General features: G+C 39.9%; 1 protein-coding gene across 4 annotated transcripts in view; it reads left to right on the top strand.

Annotated features, from left to right (window-relative positions):
• The first annotated feature begins 1401 nt into the window (after nt 1–1401).
• Nucleotides 1402–26398, top strand: part of LOC127502042 (adhesion G protein-coupled receptor F5-like) — a 34663-nt gene continuing 9666 nt past the window's right edge. The window contains exons 1-21 of one of the 4 annotated variants that reach the window (XM_051874542.1): nt 1402–1968; nt 2827–2921; nt 5039–5142; nt 5442–5490; nt 5689–5832; nt 5993–6148; nt 6391–6552; nt 7296–7454; nt 7583–7729; nt 11714–11803; nt 12188–12340; nt 12487–12645; nt 12791–12937; nt 19957–20031; nt 20426–20578; nt 20745–20903; nt 21066–21128; nt 21957–22202; nt 22903–22920; nt 23247–23264; nt 23498–23598. In XM_051874542.1, the coding sequence (XP_051730502.1) occupies nt 2909–2921; nt 5039–5142; nt 5442–5490; nt 5689–5832; nt 5993–6148; nt 6391–6552; nt 7296–7454; nt 7583–7729; nt 11714–11803; nt 12188–12340; nt 12487–12645; nt 12791–12937; nt 19957–20031; nt 20426–20578; nt 20745–20903; nt 21066–21128; nt 21957–22202; nt 22903–22920; nt 23247–23264; nt 23498–23598 (2316 nt within the window). In that variant the 5' untranslated portion in view covers nt 1402–1968; nt 2827–2908. The remainder of the gene's footprint in view (nt 1969–2826; nt 2922–5038; nt 5143–5441; nt 5491–5688; nt 5833–5992; nt 6149–6390; nt 6553–7295; nt 7455–7582; nt 7730–11713; nt 11804–12187; nt 12341–12486; nt 12646–12790; nt 12938–19956; nt 20032–20425; nt 20579–20744; nt 20904–21065; nt 21129–21956; nt 22203–22902; nt 22921–23246; nt 23265–23497; nt 23599–26398) is intronic. The other 3 variants (XM_051874544.1, XM_051874543.1, XM_051874545.1) reach the window with 3 other exon arrangements.

The following is a 26398-nucleotide window of genomic DNA, read 5'->3' as shown; positions in this document are numbered from 1 at the left end:
CATTCCATCAGTTTAGTTGAAAATCTGTGAAGTTACACTTTAAGCTCTCATCACACCACCTCGTAAATATTTTGCACTTTTCTTTTAGTAATTGGTCATAAAGAGTATAATGAATAAGTCTTAAATATTTGTTTTGTTAATGGCAACACATTCTTCTGTCACGTTCTTCTGTCACTGGCAGAGAACAAGCTGGTTCGAGATTGCTGGGGTGAAGAGTCAAAGAAGCATGCCAGACACTACTTGATCCAAGCAGTTTTAAGGCCAAGCTGTTTGAGTGGGCGATATGACCAATATCTTATTTCATGATAACAATATCCCAATATAGCTATTTCTGTTATTTTATTTTAACTATTAAAAATAAGAACAAAGAAGCAAATAATTCATACAATATAACAAAGATACAAATACGATAAACTGTCAGGTACGGCAGGTTTATTAAACCTAAGAAATACAACAGAAATTGAATAATCAAATATAAAAATAAAACACTGCATAGCCTTCTCTGTATGAATTAAATATAAACTGATTCTTATTAAAGATACCAAAGTTACTCAGTCAGTAGCAGCGAGTGATTTTCTCTTTGTATTTTGTTGTTTGATTAACATTAATTGACAAACGGCAGTAGGTATATTAGGCTGCTGTCACTTCAGGACCAAATGCACTGGCCTAATATACTTACACACATCATTTAAGACATAATTTATGTGAATACTCCACACTATGAACATTGACATAATTGTGTGAGTATTTGAGCATTTAAGTGTAATAAGCTAAAAAGAACTGAATTTGGGATTGCATGACAGAGGCAGCTTTCTGTGCGTGTAGGCGATTGGTCTCGTCTTGCGTCTTGTACTTTGATGGCACACGCGATTGTGACATGGCAGCAGTGCCGAACAAAAGTCGGACAAACTTCCTAATGAGAATACATTATGTTTGTCAGGCACTGATCAGTCTGTGTGGCGCCTGATTAACACTGTGTCTGCACTTCAGAATCTCTGCGGAAGTAGTAGGTCATCCGGGTACTTTTCGAGTGATTTTCATGTCATGCACAGAGCCCTGACCTCAACCCCATCGATCACCTTTGGGATTAACTGGAACTCAGATTGCGAGACAGGCCTTCTCGTCCAACATGCCTGACCTCACAAATGCTCTACTAAATGAGCAAAAATTCTCACAGAATTCTCACTCCAAAATCATGTGGAAAGCATTCCCAGAAAAGTGGATGCTGTTATTGCTGCAAAGGGGGGACCAACTCCATGTTAATGTTTATGTATTTAGATTTTGATGTCATTACAGTCCCTGATGGTGTAATGGTAGGTGTTCCAATAATTAAACTTATGATGATGCCTGTCTGACAGGTGCAACCTGTTGCTGATATATATAAAAGTGTCCCTCCTCATTCTTTGCTTATTTTGGTCTGAAAAGGCTTTTTGCATATTTCCCACATGCTTTTCTCAGGTTATGCTTAAATGCATAAAGGCAAAATAAACAAGAAATAAATAAGTAATAAGTACCCTCAATATATTCATGTATAAAAAAAAAAAAAATTAATCATTTTTTGAGCATTCACTTGTAAACTTGATGTTCCTGTTTCGTAAAAAACAAAGAAACAAACAAAAAAACAGGAATGCAGTCAGTCAGAAACTGAATCACTTGTTTGTTTTCTGTTTTATTTTTTCTCATCTTACATTTACATTACAGAAGACTGTCTGGAGATTTAAGCTCACTTAATTCACTAAGCTCATTTAAACCCATCTAACTCACTCTAACTTAAGCTAGTCTTTTTTATCACGATGAGTTTTGAAAAGATGCGCTCGTCACTGAGAAATGCATGGAAACTATTGGATAAAAACTAAGGAGGAATGTTCTGTAGGTGGGTCATTTCACAAAGGAAACAAAAATGCAGATCTTCAGACAGATACTTGAGTTCAGGGCATCATATCAGCGTTGTTATTTTTCAGAAGCAAGGTAAGAATGCTAAATCTGTTCTTTAAAATGTCAAAATATATCTGCTCTCTTGTTTTAAGAGTACATTCATGAAAAAATAGAAATTCTTGTTTTGATTTGAGGTATGGCATACATATAAAAGTTTATATGGCCACTTCTATATACTATGACCTTTATCTTGATCATGCTTTTACTTAACGAGTTGTGTGTATATATAATAAAAGGGTAACACTTTAGAATACTGTTCCATCATTAATGAATATCTACACAGGAACAAATGAGTAACGCATTATTAATGCTCTAGTAAGTACTATTAACTAACAAGAAACTCTGATTAACGAATAAGTGCTCAGTTGAATGTGGTAGATCACTATTAGCTAATCCATAACTACTATTTTTTTCATACCTCCCAGAGAACTACTATATACAGGTTCATAATTAACACGAATAATGCATAATGTATAATTAATTCTAAAGTGAAGGTCTTAGTAACCCACTAGTAATGACTGAAGTATTACCAAATCTTTCAGAAGGAATTACTAATTATTTGGATCAGTATTCTAAAGAAACAGGATAACTACTGAAGTCATTGTAAACTTTTGAGGTTTTTGTAAGGTTTTGGATAGTAATGACTTACAATGACTTCGGTAGCATTGTTGATTTCAGCCAGGAAATCAACAATGAAGAAATTTTATTTCTCTTGCAGTGAATGTCTTTTTGTTCAAAACGTATATACAAACATTAGCATCGTTAGTGTAAAATCGGTGCTTTCACATATATGCTTTTTTACAGAATGAAGTACTACATTTTTCAAAGCAGTTACGTTCATAATTTTATGATTCTGATATGTCATATATGACAGAATTTTCTATTTTACAGAAAAATACAGGATGTCTGGATGAATAAAAGAAAATCCGCATTTTGAAGAAATACGCTGAAGCGATTACCTTGAGTGTGAAATATGGAAAGTGAAGGTACAATAAACTAAAACATACTTTTGTTGAAATCCTGCAGTATAATTTTAGCATAATCAATATAATAAGAGATTTGATACTGTTTTATTACATTTTAGTTGCCAATGTAACAATCAAAAGAAGGCCCAGTTAAAATATCAGTTCATTTTGTGCAATTTCAGTTAAGGTAAATTTAAGTTAAAGTTCAATGATAAATAAGTGAAAGATAAAAAAAAATAATTAATTTTTTTCTAATATGGCAGTATGATAAATTATCTTTTTTTTTTTTTTTTAATTCATGCACCTGTAATGGTCTGGGGGTATGTTCCTTTAAGACCCATGTTTGGGGTTTCCCCCAAGAGCCCTGTATACCATAGACTGTAAAAAAATATACACACAGAGTTGGATATAGGCTGATATGCTGCGCCGTTCTGCATTCTTTTTGCGTTTCCCTCTAAATTAAATATATTCTTTCAAGGTAGCCTGTGCTGAGTGTCTCCTTACAACACACAGTAGGTTACATGTCCTCGTAATCTTTAATCAGAATAACTACCCCGCCCGCTTGCAATGACGTTTTATTTCTCTGATCACTGTCACTGTCACAGTCATGGTATGTTTAGTTTCAGTTTAGTTCTGTTTATTTGTGTGTTCTAGTTCATCATTGTCATGGTTTCTGATTAATCCTTACCTGTTTCCTGTTTTGTTAATGATCTTAACATTATGTTTTGAGTGTGTAGCGCCTGATTGTTCTCAGTGTTTATTAGTGATTATATATTTCATTCTGTGTCACGCATCTTGTTCTTGTTGGATCATCTTCAGCTCACCCTTGACAGAATGTGACACCCATGACAGACTTAGACATGATTAAAAAGGCAGATTAAAACTATGGATATCCCTGCAGTTTGCCTTCTCTTGCTGGAGCAGGGGAATTGCTCCTTCAAGGATCACACAAGGGACTTCTTAGATCTGCCATGCCTCACTCACTGCCCCGACCGCTTGCTTCACATTTTCTATCACACCAGGCTTAATGAGTGGCCGTAGGCACGCCTGCCTGTGGATGGAGTGGGTGTTGGTGCAATGCTACTTGCAACTCACTATCTGCCTCGGTGAAGGAGTTGCCTGCTGCAGCCTCTGATTTTCTTCTTCGTCGTAAATTCTTCTTTGTCCAGCACCAAGTCTCCTTCATCGCCATTGGCTCTGCCCAGCTCCAAGTCTCCTTCGTCATAGATGGTAACCCCCCAGCCTCCCTCTCCCTCCTAAGCTGCCTAAGCCATCCAGTTCCTCGGCCTTGCCTCCGCTGTCTCCTTTCAACCTCTCGGCTCCTCCAGTGGATCTGCCTTGGGTTTCCAGTCATCAGCTCCACCTTGGCCTGTGGATCCCTCAGCTCCACATCAAGCTTTTAAGCCCTGTGAAACCACGTCAGCTCTCCGACCCATTGGCTCCACTTTGGCTTGATGCTCCTTTGGCTCCACCATGGTCTGTCATCCCTCAGGCCCCGCCGGGCTGCCTCGTCTACCGAGTTATCAGCTGCACCTTGACCCTCCACCCCTCTGGCTCTGCTGGGCTCCTCCTGCACTCCGGTTCCACCATCATCCTCAGTAACGATGAGTCCATCTAGGTCTGCCGAGCCCATGTCTCCACCTCAGTCACACCTGCCTGTGGCTCTCCAGACCAGTGATGTCACCCTGTGTCTTCAGCTCTTCTGCTTTGCATGGTTCAACACCTCCACTGGCTCCGCCTCCCTGGATTACTGGTCTCCCTGGTGCAGCCCTGCCTCTCCACCAAGGCTCTACCATGGCTTCTTCCTCCATCAGCTTCACCGTGGGCCTTCATGTTTCTTCTCTGGGTCATCCTCTGGCTCCTCCCTTCTCCGCTCTGGATCCTCCCATCATCTCTCCCTGGTTCCTCCCACCACATTCTTCTCCTCCCTCCTCCCTCGTCGTCCTCCGGGGCCTACTCCCTCTTCAATTTGGACTTTTTACGGTCTCGATGGACAAAATCAAGTCCTGTCCTACATTTTTTTTTGTTTTGTTTGAGAAGCCATTGCATTTTGTTAAATGTCACAATATGGAAGAAAAGACAGTCGCAAATTCTGTTTCATGCCAACATTAAGAAAATGTATAATTTCTCAATTTCAGGTAAAATATTAAAATACCTACTAGGAGTCATCATGGCTATCCTGCTGAACCATTTGTGTGTTGTGGAAACTCTCAATTTTTCTGAAATAAATATGGATTTACAGGTAGGGAAAGGTTGTTTTATAAATATTATCATACAGCAATGAAAATCATAAAATATAAAATTGGATGATGAACTTTCCAGTCTTTTTAAAATGATTTCTAATGTAGGATTATTTTTAAGACTTTTATTATATATAAGATATACAGTATGCAACATTGACCCCAAAACACTGTTGGGTAACATCATAATGAATGAATAAATTAATGCTTTTGGAATTAGTGACATGACTTTCAGTGTGAGAAAACATGAAAAACTTGAAAGACTGCAATGAAAACATTTTTTCTTTTTACATCATTCCAGTTTAGCTACACAGATGAGCCAGTGCATCATATAAGACGAAGAAGTGCAGGTCTGATTCACAGTTTTGTCCTTTACTCAAATTCAGTGTCCTAATAATAGTTTGAAGTTATTTGTATAAAAATAAAGATGAATTATTTTACTCAATATGCCATTTGTTTTGAAGGAGTGGCTCGTCATTGTTTTGCTTTAAGAGTAAAGGCCTATTGTACACATGGTTCTTAAAATCACATTGTTTCCATATGTATAGATCCAGTTGAATACATTATTTTTGTGGAAATGAATGTATCTGAAACTGTTGCGATCAACAAAATCAGATCTTCTGTGACTGCTGTTACACTTCCAGTTCAAGTGGACAACAGTACTGAAATTACATCTTTGAACATTTCAACAGGTGAGCCTGTTAAAACCATCATCATTCATCAGCTAAAATCCTTCTAATGTCAATAAAGTTACAAATAACCTACAATTAGTGATACTACTAAAGTTATAAAAATGAGCATACCGACTGATATCTAATCTTAATTACAGTATTGTACTCCTATGCTTTCCAGTGTGTTCTCTGAATGAAACGCAGTATCAGTGTAAATGTGAGGGCCAGTTTGTTTGGCCAAATGACACGTGTCACTCATACGAGGTCTGTCATGACGTCACTGATGGGTCATGTACATGTATCAATGCCCTTCCAACTGATGGACAGTTCTGCCAAGGTGAAGTACAGTACTTGCAAAGTTGTCCAAAAACAATATTTCCCTATTTTTAACAGCCTTATACTTTGCTATTAAGGATAATTATATTCTTGGTTTTCTGTTTGCAAAGAACACCGGAGATGTGGAGTTAATTGATAATTTGCATTTTATTTAACTGAAATCTGAATGGTGTTCAGGAGAATTTTTTTTTTATATTATAATTTTACCGATTGTGCTCAACCTGCTTCTGTTTGTTCTTGCAGTACTACCTTTACCACTTTCCAAGTATGAGTATGAGACTGAAATTGATGTAAGTGTCTTTGATTTGTTGCTGGTGAACTACTTACGGAATCTCGTCAGAAATGTCAGCCTGTCTTTCACCCTGAGCAACAACATAAATATCACAGATATCGACTTGACTACTGGTAAGATCAGATAGTGTCATTGATGTGAGGTGAAAATTAAACATTTGCTAAAGAAATATTAAACTTAATTACATCTGGAATTACTATCTGGAGTACTTGAATTTGTAAATCGCAGCAGTGAGCGTCTGTTGTCCATAGCAACGTCTTCTTTCACGTCTTCGTATCACTCCGCGGTCTCGTCTCTTTTCATACAGCAATTTAGAATAGCTAAATTGCTCCATCTTGCCATCTGATTTTATTTAATGTGAAGCACAAATCTTCTGATAAATTGCTGGAATGTCAGGAGTCCCCAGTTAAAGGAAGAAAACGCATGTCGCTTGGAAGAACAACAAACTGGCAAGAGAAACAAATTGCTTAATGAGAAAGAATGTAAAATAGAGAAAGACACGTAACATTGTTGCTAAAAATGTTAGCTAACTAGTCAGTAAAGAATATGAAATTGTAATAATAATGTATTCGTTAATAGTGTAATAGCCTATTGTGGTTTTCTACGTTGACAAAAACAAAATACAAGCTGGATAATAAAGTACTTTAATCTCAAATCAGCATTATCAGATATTTGTAAATGTGGAAAGCAACCGTCTAGTATGGAATAAATGTACTGCTAGCTGGTTGTTATTACAAAATAGTCCCCTTCATATAAGGTGTCATATGATCAACCTGATTATTTTTGAATAAGTCAAATATTAAGTTTAAAAATTAATTTATAACATTAACTGTCATACCTTACCATTGTGTTACAGTGTGTGGGTTAAATGAAACGGTATATGAGTGCAAGTGTGAAGAGCATCATGTTTGGCCAAATGACACTTGCAGGGCCTATCAGGTGTGTGATGGCAGTGTGGGAGGCACTTGTGGATGTATTCAAGCTCTCCCTTCACAGGGTTCGCTTTGCCAGAGAGGTGATTCACATTTTTGATATAGTTGACATTGTAGTTGTTAGAATAGTTTCAAATATTCAGGTCTTTACTAAATACTATAAAACATCTGAAATATTGAACTGCTTTTCTGAAATGTGTTTCCTTTCCAGATATAGATGAATGTCTGTTCAGTCCATCTGTATGTGGTCCAAATTCCACCTGCACAAATGAAATGGGAAGCTATAATTGCTTGTGTTCGGATGGATTCACTGCAACAAACTCAAATCTTCCCATCAGCATCAACAACACATGTAGAGGTATATTCTATAATCAGATTTTTGTATAAACTTGAGAGTTTTGCTCATGCCAGTTATTGTAAATTAAGGCACATAAGCATTAGGATATTTTTTATGACATTGACCATCACATTTTTATGCAAACTGTCTTTCATATCTTCCTGTAATATAGATGTGAATGAATGTCTTAAGACAGCAGAGTTCTGTGGTCCAAACTCTTGTTGCACAAACTCATTTGGGAGTTACAACTGTTCCTGCTTGAGTGTTTTTACTGTAACAAATACGAATCAACCAATCAGCACCAGTAACAGGGGTTGTGCCGGTAAACTTGACAATCCCACCACCGCGGTGGCTGAGTAGCACTGGCAGCGATATGTCAAAAGACTTTTTTTTTATGTGAATGCTATTTTAAGGGAATATTATGACACGAGTGAAGCACAAAGCTTTGTTTATAAAAGAAATAACAGGTTAGCAATTAAATGTTACATCGCAGCCATGGAAAGGATTCATGGTGAGAGAGGTAGTAGGCCTAGGCCTACGTGAGCCCATAAATTTAAGCTTTGTCGACTTTGATTTCTGTTTTGCAATCTGGTCACCCTATTATCAGCGAATTTAACAATATTCCACTATAATTCCACTAGACATGGAATCTCGTTTCTTTTCTCAAATCTTCACTCACGTCTCACCCATTTTCGCAGGGGATTATAAAAGTTTCTTTCTTTGGGTCGCTTTTAATTGTATTCACATTCTTTACTGTGGTAAAGTAGAAAAAATGCTGTAGGACAGTGTAGTTTCGCTTAACATTACAAAATTGAACATAGCCTAAATGTCTTGTCCCTTTGGAAGATAAAAGTTGCTCTTCAGACCTTTTACAAGTGTCAGTTGCTTGGAACATCAGGAGAAATAATCAAGATATTTAGAAAGAGGTCTCATTCCTGCTCATGCCCCACATCCCTCTCAAAGCGCAGAGTGGTAAGCTATATGACGCATATTTGTGGGAAAATACAAAACAAATGTTTTTAAAGTAATATTGAACTTTCTTATATTATTTATTTCAGTGTTTTGCAGGCTGCAAAATTAAAAATTAACACGTTAGATACGAAAAGGATGTTTGAGCCTTGCTTATTTTTTATGTTTCAAAATATATTTAATTGATATAAATTAAATATATATATATATCAGTGGCGTGCGGTCCATATAATCTGCGAATGCTCTGCATACCCAAGCCATTCGCGGACTCACTAATTAATATTAACACTATAAATTACTATATATACACACCGATCAGGCATAACATTATGACCACCTTCCTAATATTGTGCCAAAACAGCCCTGACCTGTCAAGGCATGGACTCCACTAGACTTCTGAAGGTGTGCTGTGGTATCTGGCACCAAGATGTTAGCAGCAGATCCTTTAAGTCCTGTAAGTTGTGAGGTGGGGCCTCCATGGATCAGACTTGTTTGTTTAGCACATCCCACAGATGCTTGATTAGATTGAGATCTGGGTAATTTGGAGGCCAAGTCAACACCTCAAACACGTCGTTGTGCTCCTCAAACCATTCCTGAAGGCAGGGCGCATTATCCTGCTGAAAGAGGCCACAGCCACCAGGGAATACCGTTTCCATGAAAGGGTGTACATGGTATGCAACAATGCTTAGGTAGGTGGTACGTGTCAAAGTAACATCCACATGGATGGCAGGACCCAAGGTTTCCCAGGCCAGCAGAACATTCCCCAAAGTATCACACTGCCTCCGCCAGCTTGCCTTCTTCCCATAGTGCATCCTGTTGCCATGTGTTCCCCAGGTAAGTGACACACACGCACCCGGCCATCCATGTGATATAAAAGAAAACGTGATTCATCAGACCAGGCCACCTTCTTAGTAGCTCGTCTTTTGGATCGGACCACATGGGCCAGCCTTCGCTTTCCACGTGCATCAATGAGCCCCGGTCTCCCATGACCCTGTTGCCGGTTCACCACTGTTCCTTCCTTGGACAACTTTTTGATAGAAACTGTCCACTGCAGACCGGGAACACCCCACAAGAGCTGCAGTTTTGGAGATGCTCTGACCCAGTCATCTAGCCATCACAATTTGGCCCTTGTCAAACTCGCTCAATTCCTTACACTTGCCCATTTTTCCTGCTTCTAACACAACAACTTTGAGGACAAAATGTTCACTTGCTTCCTAATATATCCCACCCACTAACAGGTGCTATGATGAAGAGATAATCAGTGTTATTCACATCACCTGTCAGTGGTCATAACTCAGAATAAAGCCGTACAACAGGCAAAAGCAGCCCTCCTTCACGCTGACATTGTGGGACATGTACAACAGGAAAGAGGAGGTTTAGGTCTGTGTCAGGGCAGACCCCGATGGAATAAGGCTACATCTTCAGAGCGGCAAAAACTGGTAGTCCTGGAAGTCCGGCATCAGGAGGAGGCAGCAAAGTATGCTAAAGCAGTCACTCAGGCCCAGTAGGGACAAATGGACAAACTGGAGGAGCATAGAGAAGAGGAAAATTAGCTGAAAGAAATTGTGGAAGATGGAGGCAAGTAGAATCAGCTTCCTGATCAGGAAAACCTACGATGTCCTGCCTTCACCCAATAACCTCCATCAGTGGTTGGGGGAAGATCCATCATGTCCCCTATGTTCATCTCCTGCCTCTCTAAGACACATCCTTACTGGTTGCAAGATAAGCCTGTTTCAGGGGAGGTACACAATGGTACCTTCTGCCCTTCTCGAATAAATGGCACTGCCTGGGTTGTTCTTGGTGTTCTGAAGGGCAGGGCATTGGTGGCTGCTCTTTTGGTCTCAATTGCTGCGGCCAAGCATTTTAACATTTCTGTCCGAGTCCATTTCTGTCCTGATGTTAGAAGGCTTCCTTTATCAACCAGGGCTGTACTTCTTGAAGAAGCACAAGACTAGAAATGTTGGATGATGTGGGAAAACAACTCATAGTCACACCTGAAATTGTCAGTACTAGCCAAAGACCAGACTTGGTATTGTGGTCCAGTACCCTGCATACTGTCTATTTTATTGAATTGCCGGTACCCTGGGAGGATGCTACTGAAGAAGCAAATGAGAGGAAGAGGTTTTGGTATATGGAGATGGCAGCAGATGCTCAGCAAAAAGGATGGAAAGCATTTCTCCTTAAAAAAAAAAAATTCAATCGGTTCACTCTGAGCAGAATCAGTATTTTAACGTTTCTTTTTTTTAGCGTTCTTTCTGTATTAACGTTCCAAAACGTTTGATTAGCCTAGAAAAAATACCAGTTAATAACATTATTTTTTAACTTTTTCTTTTTGCAAGTAGCCTACTTTATTATAATAATAATACTTACAGCATTTTCTTTATTCAAAAACAAAAGAGTCTTACAGAGCTCTTACTTGTACTTGACTGCTGCAGATTCATTTTGGCATTGATAGTGTTGCCAGAGAAACACATATATATCCGAGTCTAAATACATGAAAAGCTCAAGGTAGCACGTCACGATTCGCCATCTTGTAATTACGGTTATGAAATGGCGTGAACGCAGCAAAAGCTTGTCGTTTGGGTTCAGGAGGAACTGTAAAAGGTGGCTGCTGTTTGTTTGCGGTGCTCAGTGACTGTCTACAACTCTGCATAGCCTTACAGAATGTGCTGATGACATGTGATGTCTGCGTGAGCAGGGTGCGCAGAGGTATGGAAATACATAGGTTGACAGGCAGGTTGGACATCCTATCATTTCGGACCAAATGCAATGATTGGAAGAACATTTTTGGTCCTGAGACTTCTACAGAAGTTATATGTACATTTTTAATTTTAAACCACTTCTATTATTGATTGCTATCAGGATGTGAAGAGAGTTTCAACCCATTTAACAAAAAGTGTTTATGAAAAACATTGCCTACCCTACCTTTAATGTGTAACTGGGGATTTTACAAGATTTTATAGGTGAAAAAAGAGTATGCTGATTTTTCAAAACAATCATGCAAGTTTTCTTCATTTTATTCTTTACCACCATCAGCATCAACACCATCAACAACAACACCGCAAACACCATCAACACCACAAACACCATCAACACCACAAACACCATCAACAACGAAAGCAACAGGTATTTTCAGTAAAACAAATTCTGATATATAGCATAACTGTATGTAATGATGGTGAAGATTTGTATTAGTAATGAGGACTGTTGCTGAAACCTGTTAATTCAGTGCAGACTGAAGCCCTTTTTACAGATATTAAGTCAGTGACCATACATCTATATTACATCTACACTGTCATCTCAGTTTATTTTACATTTATGGCTTCTTGGAGTGAATAGATTCAACACTTAAATACATACAATGAATTTATTGCCATAGAGTTAATATATATTTTATTTAACTGAAATCTGTATGATGCCTGAAGGAGAAATATTTTTGGAGATGTTTTTAACATAAGAATATAATTGTACCACTTGTTCTGCTCAAACTTTTTCTGTTTGTTCTTGCAGCACCACTTTCTGAGTTTGAGTTTGAGACTGAAATTGATCTGAGTTTCTTGGACTTGTTTCTGGTGAAAAACTTACGGAATCTCATCGGAAATACCAGACTGCCTTTGACTCTGAGCAACAGCATAAATATCAAAGATATCGACATGACTACTGGTGAGAGCAGAATGATTAAATTCAACATTTGCCAAAGAAATAATAAACTTAATTAAACGGCTGTCGGGATTACTTTAATTTGGTTCATCGCATTATTGAGCCGCTGTTGTCCATAGCAACTGTCATACCTTACCATTGTGTTACAGTGTGTGGGTTAAATGAAACGGTATATGAGTGCAAATGTGAGGAGCATCATTCCTGGCCCAATGACACCTGCAGGACCTATCACGTGTGTGATGGCAGTGTGGGAGGCACTTGTGGATGTATTCAAGCTCTCCCTTCAGAGGGTCCGCTTTGCCAGAGAGGTGATTCACTGAATTTGCATTATCACATTTTTGATATGGTTGACATTGTAGTTGTTAGAATATTCTCATATATGCAGGTCTTTTCTAAATACTATAAAACGTTTGAAATACTGAACTGCTTTTCTGAAATGTGTTTCCTTTCGAGATATAAATGAATGTCTGTTCAGTCCATCTGTATGTGGTCCAAATTCCACCTGCACAAATGAAATGGGAAGCTACAATTGCTCGTGTTCGGGTGGATTCACTGCAACAAACTCAAATCTTCCCATTAGCATCAACAACACATGTACAGGTATATTCTGTAATCAGATATTTGTATAACCTTGAGAGTTTTGCTCATGCCAGTTATTGTAAATTAAGCCACATAAGCATTAGGATATTTTTATGACATTGACCATCACATTTTTACGCAAACTGTTTTTCATATCTTCCTGTAATATAGATGTGAATGAATGTCTTAAGACAGCAGAGTTCTGTGGTCCAAAATCTTGTTGCACAAACTCATTTGGGAGTTACAACTATTCCTGCTTGAGTGTTTTTACTGTAACAAATATGAATCAACCAATCAGCACCAGTAACAGGGGTTGTGCCGGTAAACTTGACAACCCCACCACCGCGGTGGCTTAGTAGCACTGGTGGTGATACGTCAAAAGACTTTTGTTTTTATTTTTTTTTGTGAATGCTGTTTTACGGGAATATTATGACATGAGTGAAGCACAAAGCTTTGTTTATAAAAGAAATAACAGGTTAGCAATTAAATGTTACATCACAGCCATGGAAAGGATTCATGGCGAAAGAGGTAGTAGGACTAGGCCTACGTGAGCCCATTAATTTAAGCTTTGTTGACTTTGATTTCTGTTTTGCAATCTAGTCACCTTATTATCAGCGAATTTAACAATATTCCACTAGTAATTCCACTGGACATGGAATCTCGTTTCTTTTCTCAAATCTTCACTCATGTCTCATCCATTTTCGCAGGGGATTATAAAAGTTTCTTCCTTTGAGTCACTTAATTGTATTCACATTCTTTACTGTGGTAAAGTAGAAAAAAAACGTCTCAGGTTACGCATGTAACCATGGTTCCCTGAGAACAGGGAACGAGATGCTGCGTCAGAGCACTAGGGGAACGCCTCCGCGTGAACCAGTGTCTGAAACACATATCCAATCTTGGCAATATCATATTGACCGGCGTCAGCCCATGACATCATAACAATACGACCCGCATGTATATAAGGGGCGCCCAAATAACATGTCATCCGCTTATCGTCTGAAGGGACTGTAAGCAGGCGGGCCCCGAGGCATGGCTAAGAGACGCAGCGTCTCGTTCCCTGTTCTCAGGGAACCATAGTTACATGCGTAACCTGAGACGTTCCCTTTCGAAAGGGAACTCGAGCTGCGTCAGAGTACTAGGGGAACGATATACCAATGCCACCATGCTGAGGGGAGTGCATGCCACGCATGGCAGTGATGACAACTGTCAGAATCCGGCAAATTCAAATGAAATGCCAGACCCACTCACCTACGGGTCACAAATGAGCTGTCAGTGACAACGCTTCCAGCGGTCAAAGCTTCAGCTATAAGCCTCAAAGCGGCCTCCATGTTTTACATATGAAGGCCTGCTAAGGCTGCACAAAGGCCTGGAACCAACAACATCAACAGAAGGGGTCCCTTTAAGGGAGCGTGGCTAGAGGGCCCAAAGGAACCCCAGCCAGTCACTTCTCAGGGGAACGAAGTCAACCCGAATACCACCAGGGAGGCTGACCTGTCTTCTAGCTGAACTAGTAGCCTAGTCTGCCATCAACCTGTCTGTTTCCTCAGAAACAGAGTCTCTAGACACAGAAGTCTCTCGAAGAGACATCCAGAAAGAGGGACTGCAGAAAGGGCAGTAGACCAGCTCAGACCAGTTCTTAGAGACAGGCATTCTGAAGAGCAGGACTCAGTGAAGTGCTATCGACCCTTGCAAGCGAGGGGAGTAAATCTGCTCGATCCTAGGATCTACAAAGCACCTAAGTTTCAAGGCACTATGGAGGCTGTGCACTCTAGAAAGGAACCCTCGCAAGGGGAATGCTCACAGTCTAAGGGCTGATCTAACTGGGAGGCCTCGAGAGAAGCCTTCAACCTCTGACCAGACTTTGAGCTAAGTACTCAAATCTACCCCAGAGCAAGGGAAGTCAAAAGCTCGACCTATTAGGTCGGCCAGGCTATAGGCTAGGATGTAAAGGTGAACTAGATGGCCAAGCCAGCTACATGTAGTAATGTGAGGACTCAGGAGGGCCGGAAAGGCCAACTACCTGACAATATGACCTTGCTGACCGACACCCAACGGCTGGGGACTCGCATCAGGGAGGCCTACAGTGGCCAACTACCTGGTATCGAGTCTTGACTGGCAGAGAAATAACCATACTGTGGGGAATTTGCCTTTTGAGGGGCCTACTAAGGCCATACATCTCAATGGCAATCGTTCACTGGCTGAATGTAGTCATTGCTAGCTGCCATGCACCCACTTATTAGGGGCCGGCTCTCAGGGAGGCCTGCTGAGGCCAGCTACCTGATAGCTAGCTGTCTAAAGCCTGCAACCTTGGGCTCACCCACAGGGAGGCCTGTTAATTCTCAGAGCGGCCTGCCAAGGCCAACAAACTGAAAACAAGCAATAGCTGGCTGCCAGCTGCCACATTGCTGGGGATTCGCCCTCAGAGAGGCCTGCTAAGGCCTACAATCTGAAGCAAACCCATGCTCCTCTACCAGAAAACATTATTGCTGGGGGCGGCCTGTTAAGGCCAGATGCCTGGTAGCCAGTTCTAAGTGGCAAAATACAGCACCCACACTGCTGGGGCTTGCCTTCAGAGAGGCCTGCTAAGGCCATCCAACTGATAGCAAGCCATTGCTAGCTGCCAAGAACCCAAATACTGGGGATTTGCCCATAGGGAGGCCTGCTAAGGCCAACAACCCGAGCAAATCTTCTGGCTACCACATTCCAGCAAGACGGGGCTAAAAGGTACCCACACTATTGGGGACTTGTTCACAAAGAGGCCTGCTAAGGTCTACTTATCCAATAGCAAGTCATTGCTAGCTGTTAAGAGCCCCAAAAACATTGGGGGTTCGCCCACAGGGAGGCCCACCAAGGCCTGCTACCTGACAGCAAACCTCTGCTAGCTGTCACATACCCAAAGTGCTGGGACTCACTCACAGGGAAGCCTGCTAAGGCCAACTACCCAGAGCGTGTCTTGTTGCTACAACATCTGCACTGATGGGGGCTCAACACAGAGAGGCCTGTTAAGGCCTACCATCTGATAAAAATAAATAAGCTACCAGGAAACATTTACTGGGGGCTGCTAACAGGGAGGCCTGCTAAGGCCAACTACCTGACAGCGCATGTGCTGGCTGCTAAGAGCCCAACATGGTGAGGACTCACTCTGAAGGGAGGCCTGCTAAGGCCTACTACCTTACAGCAAGTATAGTAGCAGAGATAGACTGTTTAAACAATGCCTAAGCCTGGGACCTATCACATCGCCGACAAGCAGTGTACTCGGTAAAAACTCTTTTTACCCTTTAAGCAAGAGGGGTACAAACATACGCCAGGTGCCCTGGAGGAGGCCTGTTCGGGCCAGCTACTCCAGATGAACACAGGCGTCAGCTCGTGACAATGCTAGGGCTACAAGGGAGCATACTAAATGACCAGCCCGAAGTGAAGGTCAAATTACTGCTCGACCTGAGGCACAATGGTGAAGGGCAGACAAAAACCAAAGCTATAAGCGAATGACTCAAATAAACCTTGTATTTAACAAGTGAATATGGTTCGCATGACCCTGAGAATGCTACAGGGTACAGACATACCATAATGACTCCAAAGCGACAAAAACAGTATCTGCACTCAGACCTAGGGGAACGGGGTCATTTTTCCTAGAAAAGGCCTCCAATGATCAACCCAATGCTTGAACATTAGTTCAGCGAGCTTAGGGGAGTCAAGCTAGGGCCTAAAAGTAACTAGCTTCTGAAATGCGGGGCCACAGCAAAGAGCATTTTTACTATTCACAAAGAATAAGGGCCTAAACCACCTATTCTGCCTCTACACCAGCCTGCATTAAACCCCAATGCAGGAGGGGCCAATGCATGCGGGCCTTGGCCGAACGACTCTCAATTGAGAGGAGGCCAGCACTAGGGATGCAAAAACAAAAGGGAACCTACACTCACTGAAGAGGGGCCAAAGGCAGAAATGCATAGCAGACTGCCTAAATCCCCAGCGCTAAGCCTAGGCCAGCTATCAAGGCGGCCCCGGTGAGGGCCAGCCCATAAAGCATAGATCTACCTGGCGTTCCTCGGAGCAGCGGCCTCTACAGAACAACTCTCAGCAGAGAGGAGGCATAATCACTCTAACTGACACTGCTAAGGTGGCTAAAAAATACCATGAAAGCCTTAGCTATCCTAAATTAATTTTAGGATGAGTGACGCTAACCAGGTAACAATGTCAGATGGCCCCGTGGGCCGACGCCAGACACTAAATCTAACTGAAGTACAAAGGAACTTGTCTCTTTGATACAAAAACTCTCCAAACCATGAGGAGAGGAGACAAACTACCCTATCCAGAGGTGGCTCTCAAGGCGGCCTGATGAGGGCCAGCCTACAAAGGGGCCTACAAAGGGCCTCCAAACCATTCCCAAATGGGAGGGGGCCAGCCCACCCAAAAATATTAAGAGAGCTATAAAGAGCAGTGGTCTCAACAGAGAACATGTAACAAGCAAAACCAACCATACTCATAAAGAAGTCAAATAGTACTTCTCTCTAAAATTGTTCTAGCCAACCTACAGGAACTTCAGGGCCCTTAAAAAATAAAAATAAAAACTTTTTTTTTTTTTTTAAACTATGTTTTACACTTAAAATAGATGAATGCCCAAAAAACGCTTCCTACACAGTGAACAGCGATCTAGAAATACTGAAGTATTTAATTAAAAGACCTAAAATGGTTCACCCTGCGGCCACAGGGTGGCGGCCTTTCACGATGAAGAACGTGAGGTCTAAAAGAAGCAAATCCTACACAGGAGACAGCAATCTAAAAAATACATTAGTGTTTAACACTATTTCTCCTTTGTTTTACAGAAAAAGGATCTAAAAATAGTTCAACCTGCAGCCACAGAGTGGCGACCTATCACCATGGAAACCGTGACAGTCCACCACTCTATAAAGCCTAAAAAGAGAACATCTTACACAGGGAACATAGGTCTATAAAGAAATACTTTAGTATTTAAAATTAAAAAAGCTGTAATAACAGTTCCACCTGCGGCCACAGGGTGGTGACCTATCACCATTCACAATGTGTGGTCCTCCACCCCACAAGCCTGAAAGGGTCTTCTCACTATCAAGCCATTTTTTTAAACTGGCAGACCATCAGCCACAGGCCTGATGTAAGAAGCGCCTGGTGTTAAAGAAGAATAGAGAGGGTAGTTCTGATCAGTGAGGAGATCAATCCATGACGCTGACCGCGTTCTTGAAGGATCACCTCACTCAGATCTTTCTTCTTCCTAGAGTCTCGCCTTCTGTGTCCAGTCCCTCCGCGGAGGGGTGCACGAGAGGCGACACTCGCCTTCTGGCCCTGTCCATGGCCCTCGGGTCGGGACGGCCAGGCCCAACTTGTCTGGTTGAGGACTCAAACCTCAGCGGCATGCACATCTTGAATGCTGCTGGTCTAAGTCGCTCAGCAGGTCAACCTGGTGCCCCGCCACACAGCCATCGTGTGCAGAGCAGCACCAGCCTGACCCGCTGCCGCATATGCCCAGCCATCGAAGCGAGATGTCACTTTAAGGGACTTAGATGGCAGAGTCTGAGCTCTCAGTGTCAAAGTTCAAATTTTTTTGCAAGAAAAATGCTAAACAATTACAATTATTATTATAAATAATTATTAGTCAGTGGCATCGACACATACCAAATTCCAACACAAACCCTATACAGGGAACAATGGTCTTCAAAGAAATACTTAAGTATTTAAACAGTAACCAAACCTCAAACAGTTCAACCTGCGGCCACAGGGTGGCGACTTAACACCATGGAGAACGTGAATGTCTACCACCCTTTACCAGCCTAAAAGGGAATTATATTTTTCTTTTCCCCTTTCAACCTCAGTATGCAGGTCAGGAAGGAATGGAAAGCTCTCGAGCTGTAGTAATATGGCCAGAGAGAAACCGATCGTCATTCCTTTTTGAATGCGCGCGGTCTCTCTCCTAACGCGCTGCCGTGGCAACTGTAATCTGCCGGCAGCGCGTTCCATAATCTACAACAGCTCAGTTTATGCGGGACAGGGTGACTGAGAGGATTCAGTAAACTCACCCTCCTCAGCCATCTCCTGCTCGGTTGGAAGTACACTCGCAGCTGGACCTGAGGATGCAGAAGACAATGCATCCTCTCTCAGCAGCTCACTCTCACGAGCCGCCGAACAGCGTGAGCGGTCACGCCCCTCTCAATCTGTCCCGCGAGCTCCATCTGCGAGCCCCGTGATCTGAGTCTCTGCTGAGGCAGAGCGGGACCCTAACCACCAAGCCCAGATACTGAACTCTCTTCCCTCGAGAAGAGACCCAGACGAGAACGGAGCGTTCTTAAAGGAACGCGCTCACAGTTTGCGTAGGCAGCTCCCTCGAGAACTTACCATGCGTGCTCTTCCCCCAGACAGAGAACGCACAGCTTGTGTGTGTCATCTAGTGTCAGATAGCGAGGACACGGATCGACACACTTAATAAATCTCTCTGTGCATTTCATTTTGCCAGATAGTGCTTTACACATGACAGTCCCTGAAAACGATTAGAGAATGACATGTTATTTGAGCGCCCCCTGCGGGTCGCATTGTTATGATGTCATGGGCTGACGCCGGTCAATATGATATTGCCAAGATTGGATATGTGTTTCAGACACCAGTTCATGCGGAGGCGTTCCCCTAGAGCTCTTACACAGCTCGAGTTCCCTTTCGAAAGGGAACGCTGTAGGACAGATAGGCTACCTTTTTGCTTGCACATCAAATTCTATTTAACACAGTTGGTGCTTGTTATTAGACTTGGTAAGGTGCATCAAGTTTATTTGTATAACTCATTTCACATACGCTGGTGATTTTAGTTTCGCTTAATATTAAAAAAATTAACAGCCTAAATGTCTTGTCCCTTTGGAAGATAAAATGTGCTCTTCAGACCTTTTACACCAAGTGTCAGTTGCTTGGAACATCAGGAGACGTGTAACTGGGGATTTTACAAGATTTTATAGACGGAAAAGAGTATGCTGAATTTTCAAAACAATCATGCAAGTTTTCTTCATTTTATTCTTTACCACCATCAGCATCAACACCATCAGCATCAACACCATCAACACCACAAACACCATCAACAAGAACAACGACAACGACAACAACAGGTATGTCCAGTAAAACAAATTCTGATATATAGCACAACCGTATGTAATGATGGTGAAGATTTGTATTAGTAATAAGAACTGTTGCTGAAACCTGTTAATTCAGTGCAGACTGAAGCCCTTTTTACAGATATTAATTCAGTGATCATACATCTATATTTTGACACCAATTCATTTCAGTTTATTTTACATTTATGGCTTCTTGGAGTGAATAGATTCAAGACTTAAATACATACAATGAATTTATTGCTATAGAGTTAATAGTTAAGAGTTAATAATTTTATTTAACTGAAATCTGTATGGTGCCTGCAGGAGAAAAATTTTTGGAGATGTTTTTAACAGAAGAATATAATTGTACCGCTTGTTCTGCTTAAACTTTTTCTGTTTGTTCTTGCAGCACCACTTTCTGAGTTTGAGTTTGAGACTGAAATCGATCTGAGTTTCTTGGACTTGTTTCTGGTGGACTACTTACGGAATCTCATCAGAAATCTCATCCTGCCTTTTACTCCGATCAACAGCATAAATATCAAAGATATCGACATGACTACTGGTGAGAGCAGAATGATTAATTCATGTCAGGTGAAAATAAAACATTTGCCAAAGAAATAATAAACTTAATTAAATGGCTCTTGGGATTACTTTAATTTGATTGGTTAATTGCAGCATTGAGCCACTGTTGTCCATAGCAACTGTCATACCTTATCACTGTGTTACAGTGTGTGGGTTAAATGAAACGGTATATGAGTGCAAGTGTGAGGAGCATCATTCCTGGCCCAATGACACTTGCAGGGCCTATCAGGTGTGTGATGGCAGTGTGGGAGACACTTGTGGATGTATTCAAGCTCTCCCTTCAGAGGGTTCGCTTTGCCAGAGAGGTGATTCACTGAATTTGCATTATCATGGTTTTTTGATGTTGTTGACATCATAGTTGTAAGAATAATCTCAGATATTCAGGTTTTTTCCTAAATATTCTATGAAAAGTTTGAAATATTAAGCTATTTTCTTTCTGAATTGTGTTGTTACCTTTTCATATATAGATGAATGTGTGTTCACTGCAACAAACTCAGATCTCACCATCAGCATCAATAACGCATGTACAGGTATATATAATCAGATATTTGTACAACCTTTAGAGTTTTGCTCATTCCTGTTATTATAAATTCAGGCACACAAAGCATAAGGATAAATAGTTTTTTTTTTTATGACAGTGACCATCACATTTTTTAACCAACACAGTTAAAAGTCTGTTACATCTGTTCCTGCTTGAGTGGGTTTACTGTAACAAACAGGAATCAACTAGTCAGCACTAGTAACCCATGCAATTGTAAGCATGTAGAAAAGATATAACACGTAACAAATGTAAGTTAAGCGACTGAATGGAGCTGAAGTGTAGACAGACCACGGCATGACAGCCAGCCATAAGCTGAGGCCACAACCAATTAAGCAAGACATATAAGCTCATCCATACACTCACTTACCTTAGTCTGTCGCACAGACATGCGGTCACCCATCCTCCATCCCCAGCTCCTCCTTATGCAGGCACATGATCAAGTAGTTGCTTGTCCACAAGAGATATCTATCTATTCAGCTCATTGTTGCTCAATCTTGTCCAATCTCGTTACAGTATTTACTATTACTACCGCATGTAATTATTTAACTTATGAAAAAAATTTTGGTTAATTGCCTTAGGTTTCAGGGGGGTTCAAACCTCAGCAAGGTTTGCTCGTGGACAGCGCAGAGTCTGAACCCTTCAGAGCGAAGTCTTCCACCAATAAACTATTGTTCAGAGCCTCTACAAATAATCTTAATCAAACAGACTGGTCCTGACTGAAATGTAGAAGTGGGTTTTAGCTTCACACATGTATACTCTGACCTCAAGAGGATATCTTGAATTTTCAAACCAGCTCATGTCAGATTTTTTTTTTTAGTTACAACAGTAACCCCATCAACAGCTCCACCACCAATATCATCACGTCCAACACCAACAACAACACCATCATCAACAACACCAACAACACCATCACAACCACCATCATCAACAACACCATTAACACCAACAACACCATCATCATCAACACCAATAACACCATCACAACCACCATCATCAACAACACCATTAACACCATCAACACCAACACCATCATCAACAACAAGAAAAACAACGATAACTGCAGGTATGCCCAGCACAACAAATTCTGATATATAGCACAACTGCATGATGATGGTGAAAGTTTGTATTAGTATTGAGAACTGTTGCTGAAACCTGTTTAAACCTGTTTAAATTGACACTTAATCTCTTTCAACCGATATTATGTCAGTGACAACATATATATTGAAAACCAAGTCATATCAGTTTATTTCACATTTTTCTAGAAATATTAAGAAACAAGTACATCAAATTAATTTATTGTTTTTCATGTTTAAGAAAACAAATTATAGATCAATAAACCCATTGCTTTTTAACTGTTTTGTTTCATGCAGATAAAATGATATTCATATTTTTGTTGTACTAATAATATTTATTTTTTTATTCAGCACCGACAGGTACTGTGAATATAAACTTAAATCTTGCACAACAATAAATTATGTCTGAATTAAGATTATATTTTGTGTTGTAATGCATGTCAAAATAACAGGGAATAATTTTCACCAGTGTTCATCTTGCATACCCGTAACTGGGTAGTTTATTAACATTTTTGGCCTCTAGAAATATTAAGACGCAACTACATCAAATTAATTTATTGTTTTTCATGTTTAAGAAAACAAATTATAGATCGATAAACCCATTGCTTTTTAACTGTTTTGTTTTATGCAAATAAAATGATATTCATATTTTTGTTGTACTAATAATATATATATATTTTTTTTATTCAGCATCGTCAGCACCGACAGGTACTGTGAATATAAATTTAAATCTTGCACAACAATAAATTATGTCTGAATTAAGATTATATTTTGTGTTGTAATGCATGTCAAAATAACAGGAACTAATTTTCACCAATGTTCATCTTGCATACCCGTAACTGGGTAGTTTATTCACATTTTTGGCCTCTAGAAATATTAAGACACAAGTACATCAAATTAATTTATTGTTTTTCATGTTTAAGAAAACATATTATAGATTGATAAACCCATTGCTTTTTAACTGTTTTGTTTTATCCAGATAAAATGATATTCATATTTTTGTTGTACTAATAATATATTTTTTTTTTATTCAGCATCGTCAGCACCGACAGGTACTGTGAATATGAATTTAAATCTTGCACAACAATAAATTATGTCTGAATTAAGATTATATTTTGTGTTGTAATGCATGTCAAAATAACAGGAAATAATTTTCACCAATGTTCATCTTGCATACCCGTAAATGGGTAGTTTTAATATTTTAGTGTTAGTGTTGTTTTAAGGATTGAGGATTATGGCTTAAACCTGTTGATGCAATGCACGTTAATGTACACTTGTTTTACAGTTGTTAGCATGTCATTGACAATAAATCAGCCTTTTGACACCAGTCTTACTGACAGTAATAGTGCGAATTACAAAGATTTATCTGGAAAAATCATTAAAGCAGTAAGTACTCCCATGTTTCATATTTAATTAAATGTTTGTGCAATTTATGAAAAAGAGCATTTCATTTGATGCTTTAATACTATAAATACAACTTGAATATAACTTTGACGAAGTCATAACATACATATTATTATTTTTAGTTTTTAGTTTTTATTATTTATGTATGTATTTTTCTCCAACCACCACTTAAGAAGTTCGTTTACCCAAAAATGAAAATTCTGTCATTAATTACTCACCCTCATGTCGTTCCAAACACGTAAGACCTTCGTTCATCTTCGGAACAAAAATTTAACCACCGCTTTCAAGGTCCAGAAAGGTACTAAAGACATCGTTAAAATAGTCCACGTGACTGCAGTGGTTCAACCTTCATTTTATGAAGCGACGAGAATACTTTTTTGTGTGCAAAAACAAAACAAAAATAACAACTTTATTTTATTTTTTTCAACAATATCTTCTCTTTTGGGTCATTCTCATACGCTGTTTAAGTTCAGCGCTTCCAGGTTCTATGTCAGAACGCCGGCACAGTAAACAGCGTAGGAGAATGACACAGAAAAGAAGATATTGTTGAATAAGGTCGTTATTTTTGTTTTTGCACACAAAAAGTATTCTCGCCGCTTCATAAAATGAAGGTTGAACCACTGCAGTCAGTTGGACTATTTTAATGATGTCTTTAGTACCTTTCTGGACCTTGAAAGTGGTAGTTAAATCGCTGTCTATGGAGGAGTCAGACAGCTCTCGGTTTTCATCAAAAAAAAAAAGTCTAAAAGGGCACCTATTAAATGTGACATCACATTCCTCATGCCCTGCCCTCTGACTGACAGTCCTGTATTACCATAGTTTCCGCCCTCAGCCAGTTGGACGCTCTTCATGACCATGTGATGTCACTGTGAATGATAAGCAATAAGCCCAATAAGCCCAAATACAGCAATAAGCCCAAAGAATTCACAACGTTTTATTACAATAGTGTATACAATTATAATGTGATATGACAGCCCCAATCATAGTTATTCATGTTTTACGTTGCTGTTTGAGAGCTTGCAAGATGATCATACAATAACGCACTGCTGTGTTCGTTGCCATGTCAGACACAAAAGTAGTGGCGGTGCCCATGAATCCGCCATTTTCTTTGTCCTCGAGCAGCTGTAGTATTCAAGCAGCATTCAAGTTAGAAATGTGTTCTTATTAAAGCTACTAAAGTTAATTCAATCTAGCGCAGTGAGCGACTTTCTGTTTTTCTTTTGTTGTTTGATTCATATAAACAGCATCAGTAGGTACTGTATATTACGCTGCTTTCAGTTTAATACGCAGATCTAAATGCAATTTCTTTACTTCTTTACTTTCTAAATGCAATCAGTATACGTTCACAGACATAACCAACTGTTTGTAAAACTTATATGTAAACTTTGTTCATTGAGTTTTTGAAATAACATTGTGTGTATTTGACAGTTTAATCACAATAACACATGAAAGAGAACTTAGTTTAATGGAATAGTTCAGTTTCAAATGAAAGTTAGCCCAATTTTTACTCACCCTTAAGCCAACCTAGGTGTATATAACTTTCTTATTTCTGATAAACACTCTCTGAGATATTTTAATAAATATCCTGACACATCCAAGCTTTATAATGGCAGTGCGTTCACTGACCCACGAGTATGAGCTGCTGAAAGTGCTTCCATCCACATCCATCCATCATAAACTTGTACTCCACACAGCTCCAGGGGGTTAATAAAGGCCTTCTGAAGCAAAGCGATGCATTAGTGTAAAAAAAAAAAAAATCCATATTTAACAAGTTATGAAGTAAAATAGTTAGCTTCCGCCAGACCGCCTTCCATATTCAAGTTACGAAGAAAGTGTCAACTGTTGTCACGTCAGTTACACTTTTTCAGTAAGTTGAATAGGGAAGGCGTAGGACAGGGGTCGGCAAGTAAGTTTGGCATGAGGCCAAAAAAATGTTTCGCCACTAGATGACGGGCCAGAACATAGTCAAAGGATAATTTAAGAAATTAATTGATGAAAAAAAATTGCCTGTGACAGACAGTTACAGTATCTTTTGTAACTGGTAGTGAGCTGTTACTCTGTGTTAAATCCTGTAGTAGGACATTCATTAACAAAAAGCCATATTTGTGTGGCGGTGTCCGGGTTTTACACTGGATAAATTAATAAAGCAGAGTAGTGACACGTAACCTGGCTAGTATCTTCATTCACCAACTTGCAACACTTGCTAAAACACACATAGTGGGAGATGCGGAATGGATAAAAATAACTCAAAAAAATAAAAGAGGACTTGAATAAGCCCATTAATGGCATGTTTGAGTCATGCTCTTAACGAACTATGTTTTATTTGCTCTTTCCATAATGTGAATAATAAATGTGTATCATTTTAATTTGCTTGTTACACAATGGAGTCTAACTTATTTTAATAATTATTTGACGTAGCTTACTTTTACACTCAGAATTATTCCTTGGCATCCTCACATACTATACTGCATTTTTTAAAATTGTTTGCATGCTGGAGGTACGCTATTACGTCGTGTGCAGAGTGATGTTAACATTTAAGCTAGCTGGTGAGAGAAAAAGGCACTTTCAAAGAGTCTAAAGAGGAAAGTTGACAGCGAAAATAGGGCATACAAAGAAGAATGGAAAGATAACGATGCGTTCATCCTACCTAGCTTTGTGAATGCAAAGCCGGTGTGTCTTATCTGCAACGAAGTTGTCGCTGTTTGCAAAGAATATAATATTAGGGGCTGTTCACGTCACGTCTTAAAACGCGTGGAAAACCGCTTTCCAAAGCACTTGCGCT

Source organism: Ctenopharyngodon idella, chromosome 20, assembly GCF_019924925.1.
Source record: "Ctenopharyngodon idella isolate HZGC_01 chromosome 20, HZGC01, whole genome shotgun sequence".
Taxonomy (NCBI): Eukaryota; Metazoa; Chordata; class Actinopteri; order Cypriniformes; family Xenocyprididae; genus Ctenopharyngodon; species Ctenopharyngodon idella.
The sequence above is the reverse complement of the archived record's forward strand: the minus strand, read 5'-3'. Positions and strand labels throughout refer to the sequence as shown.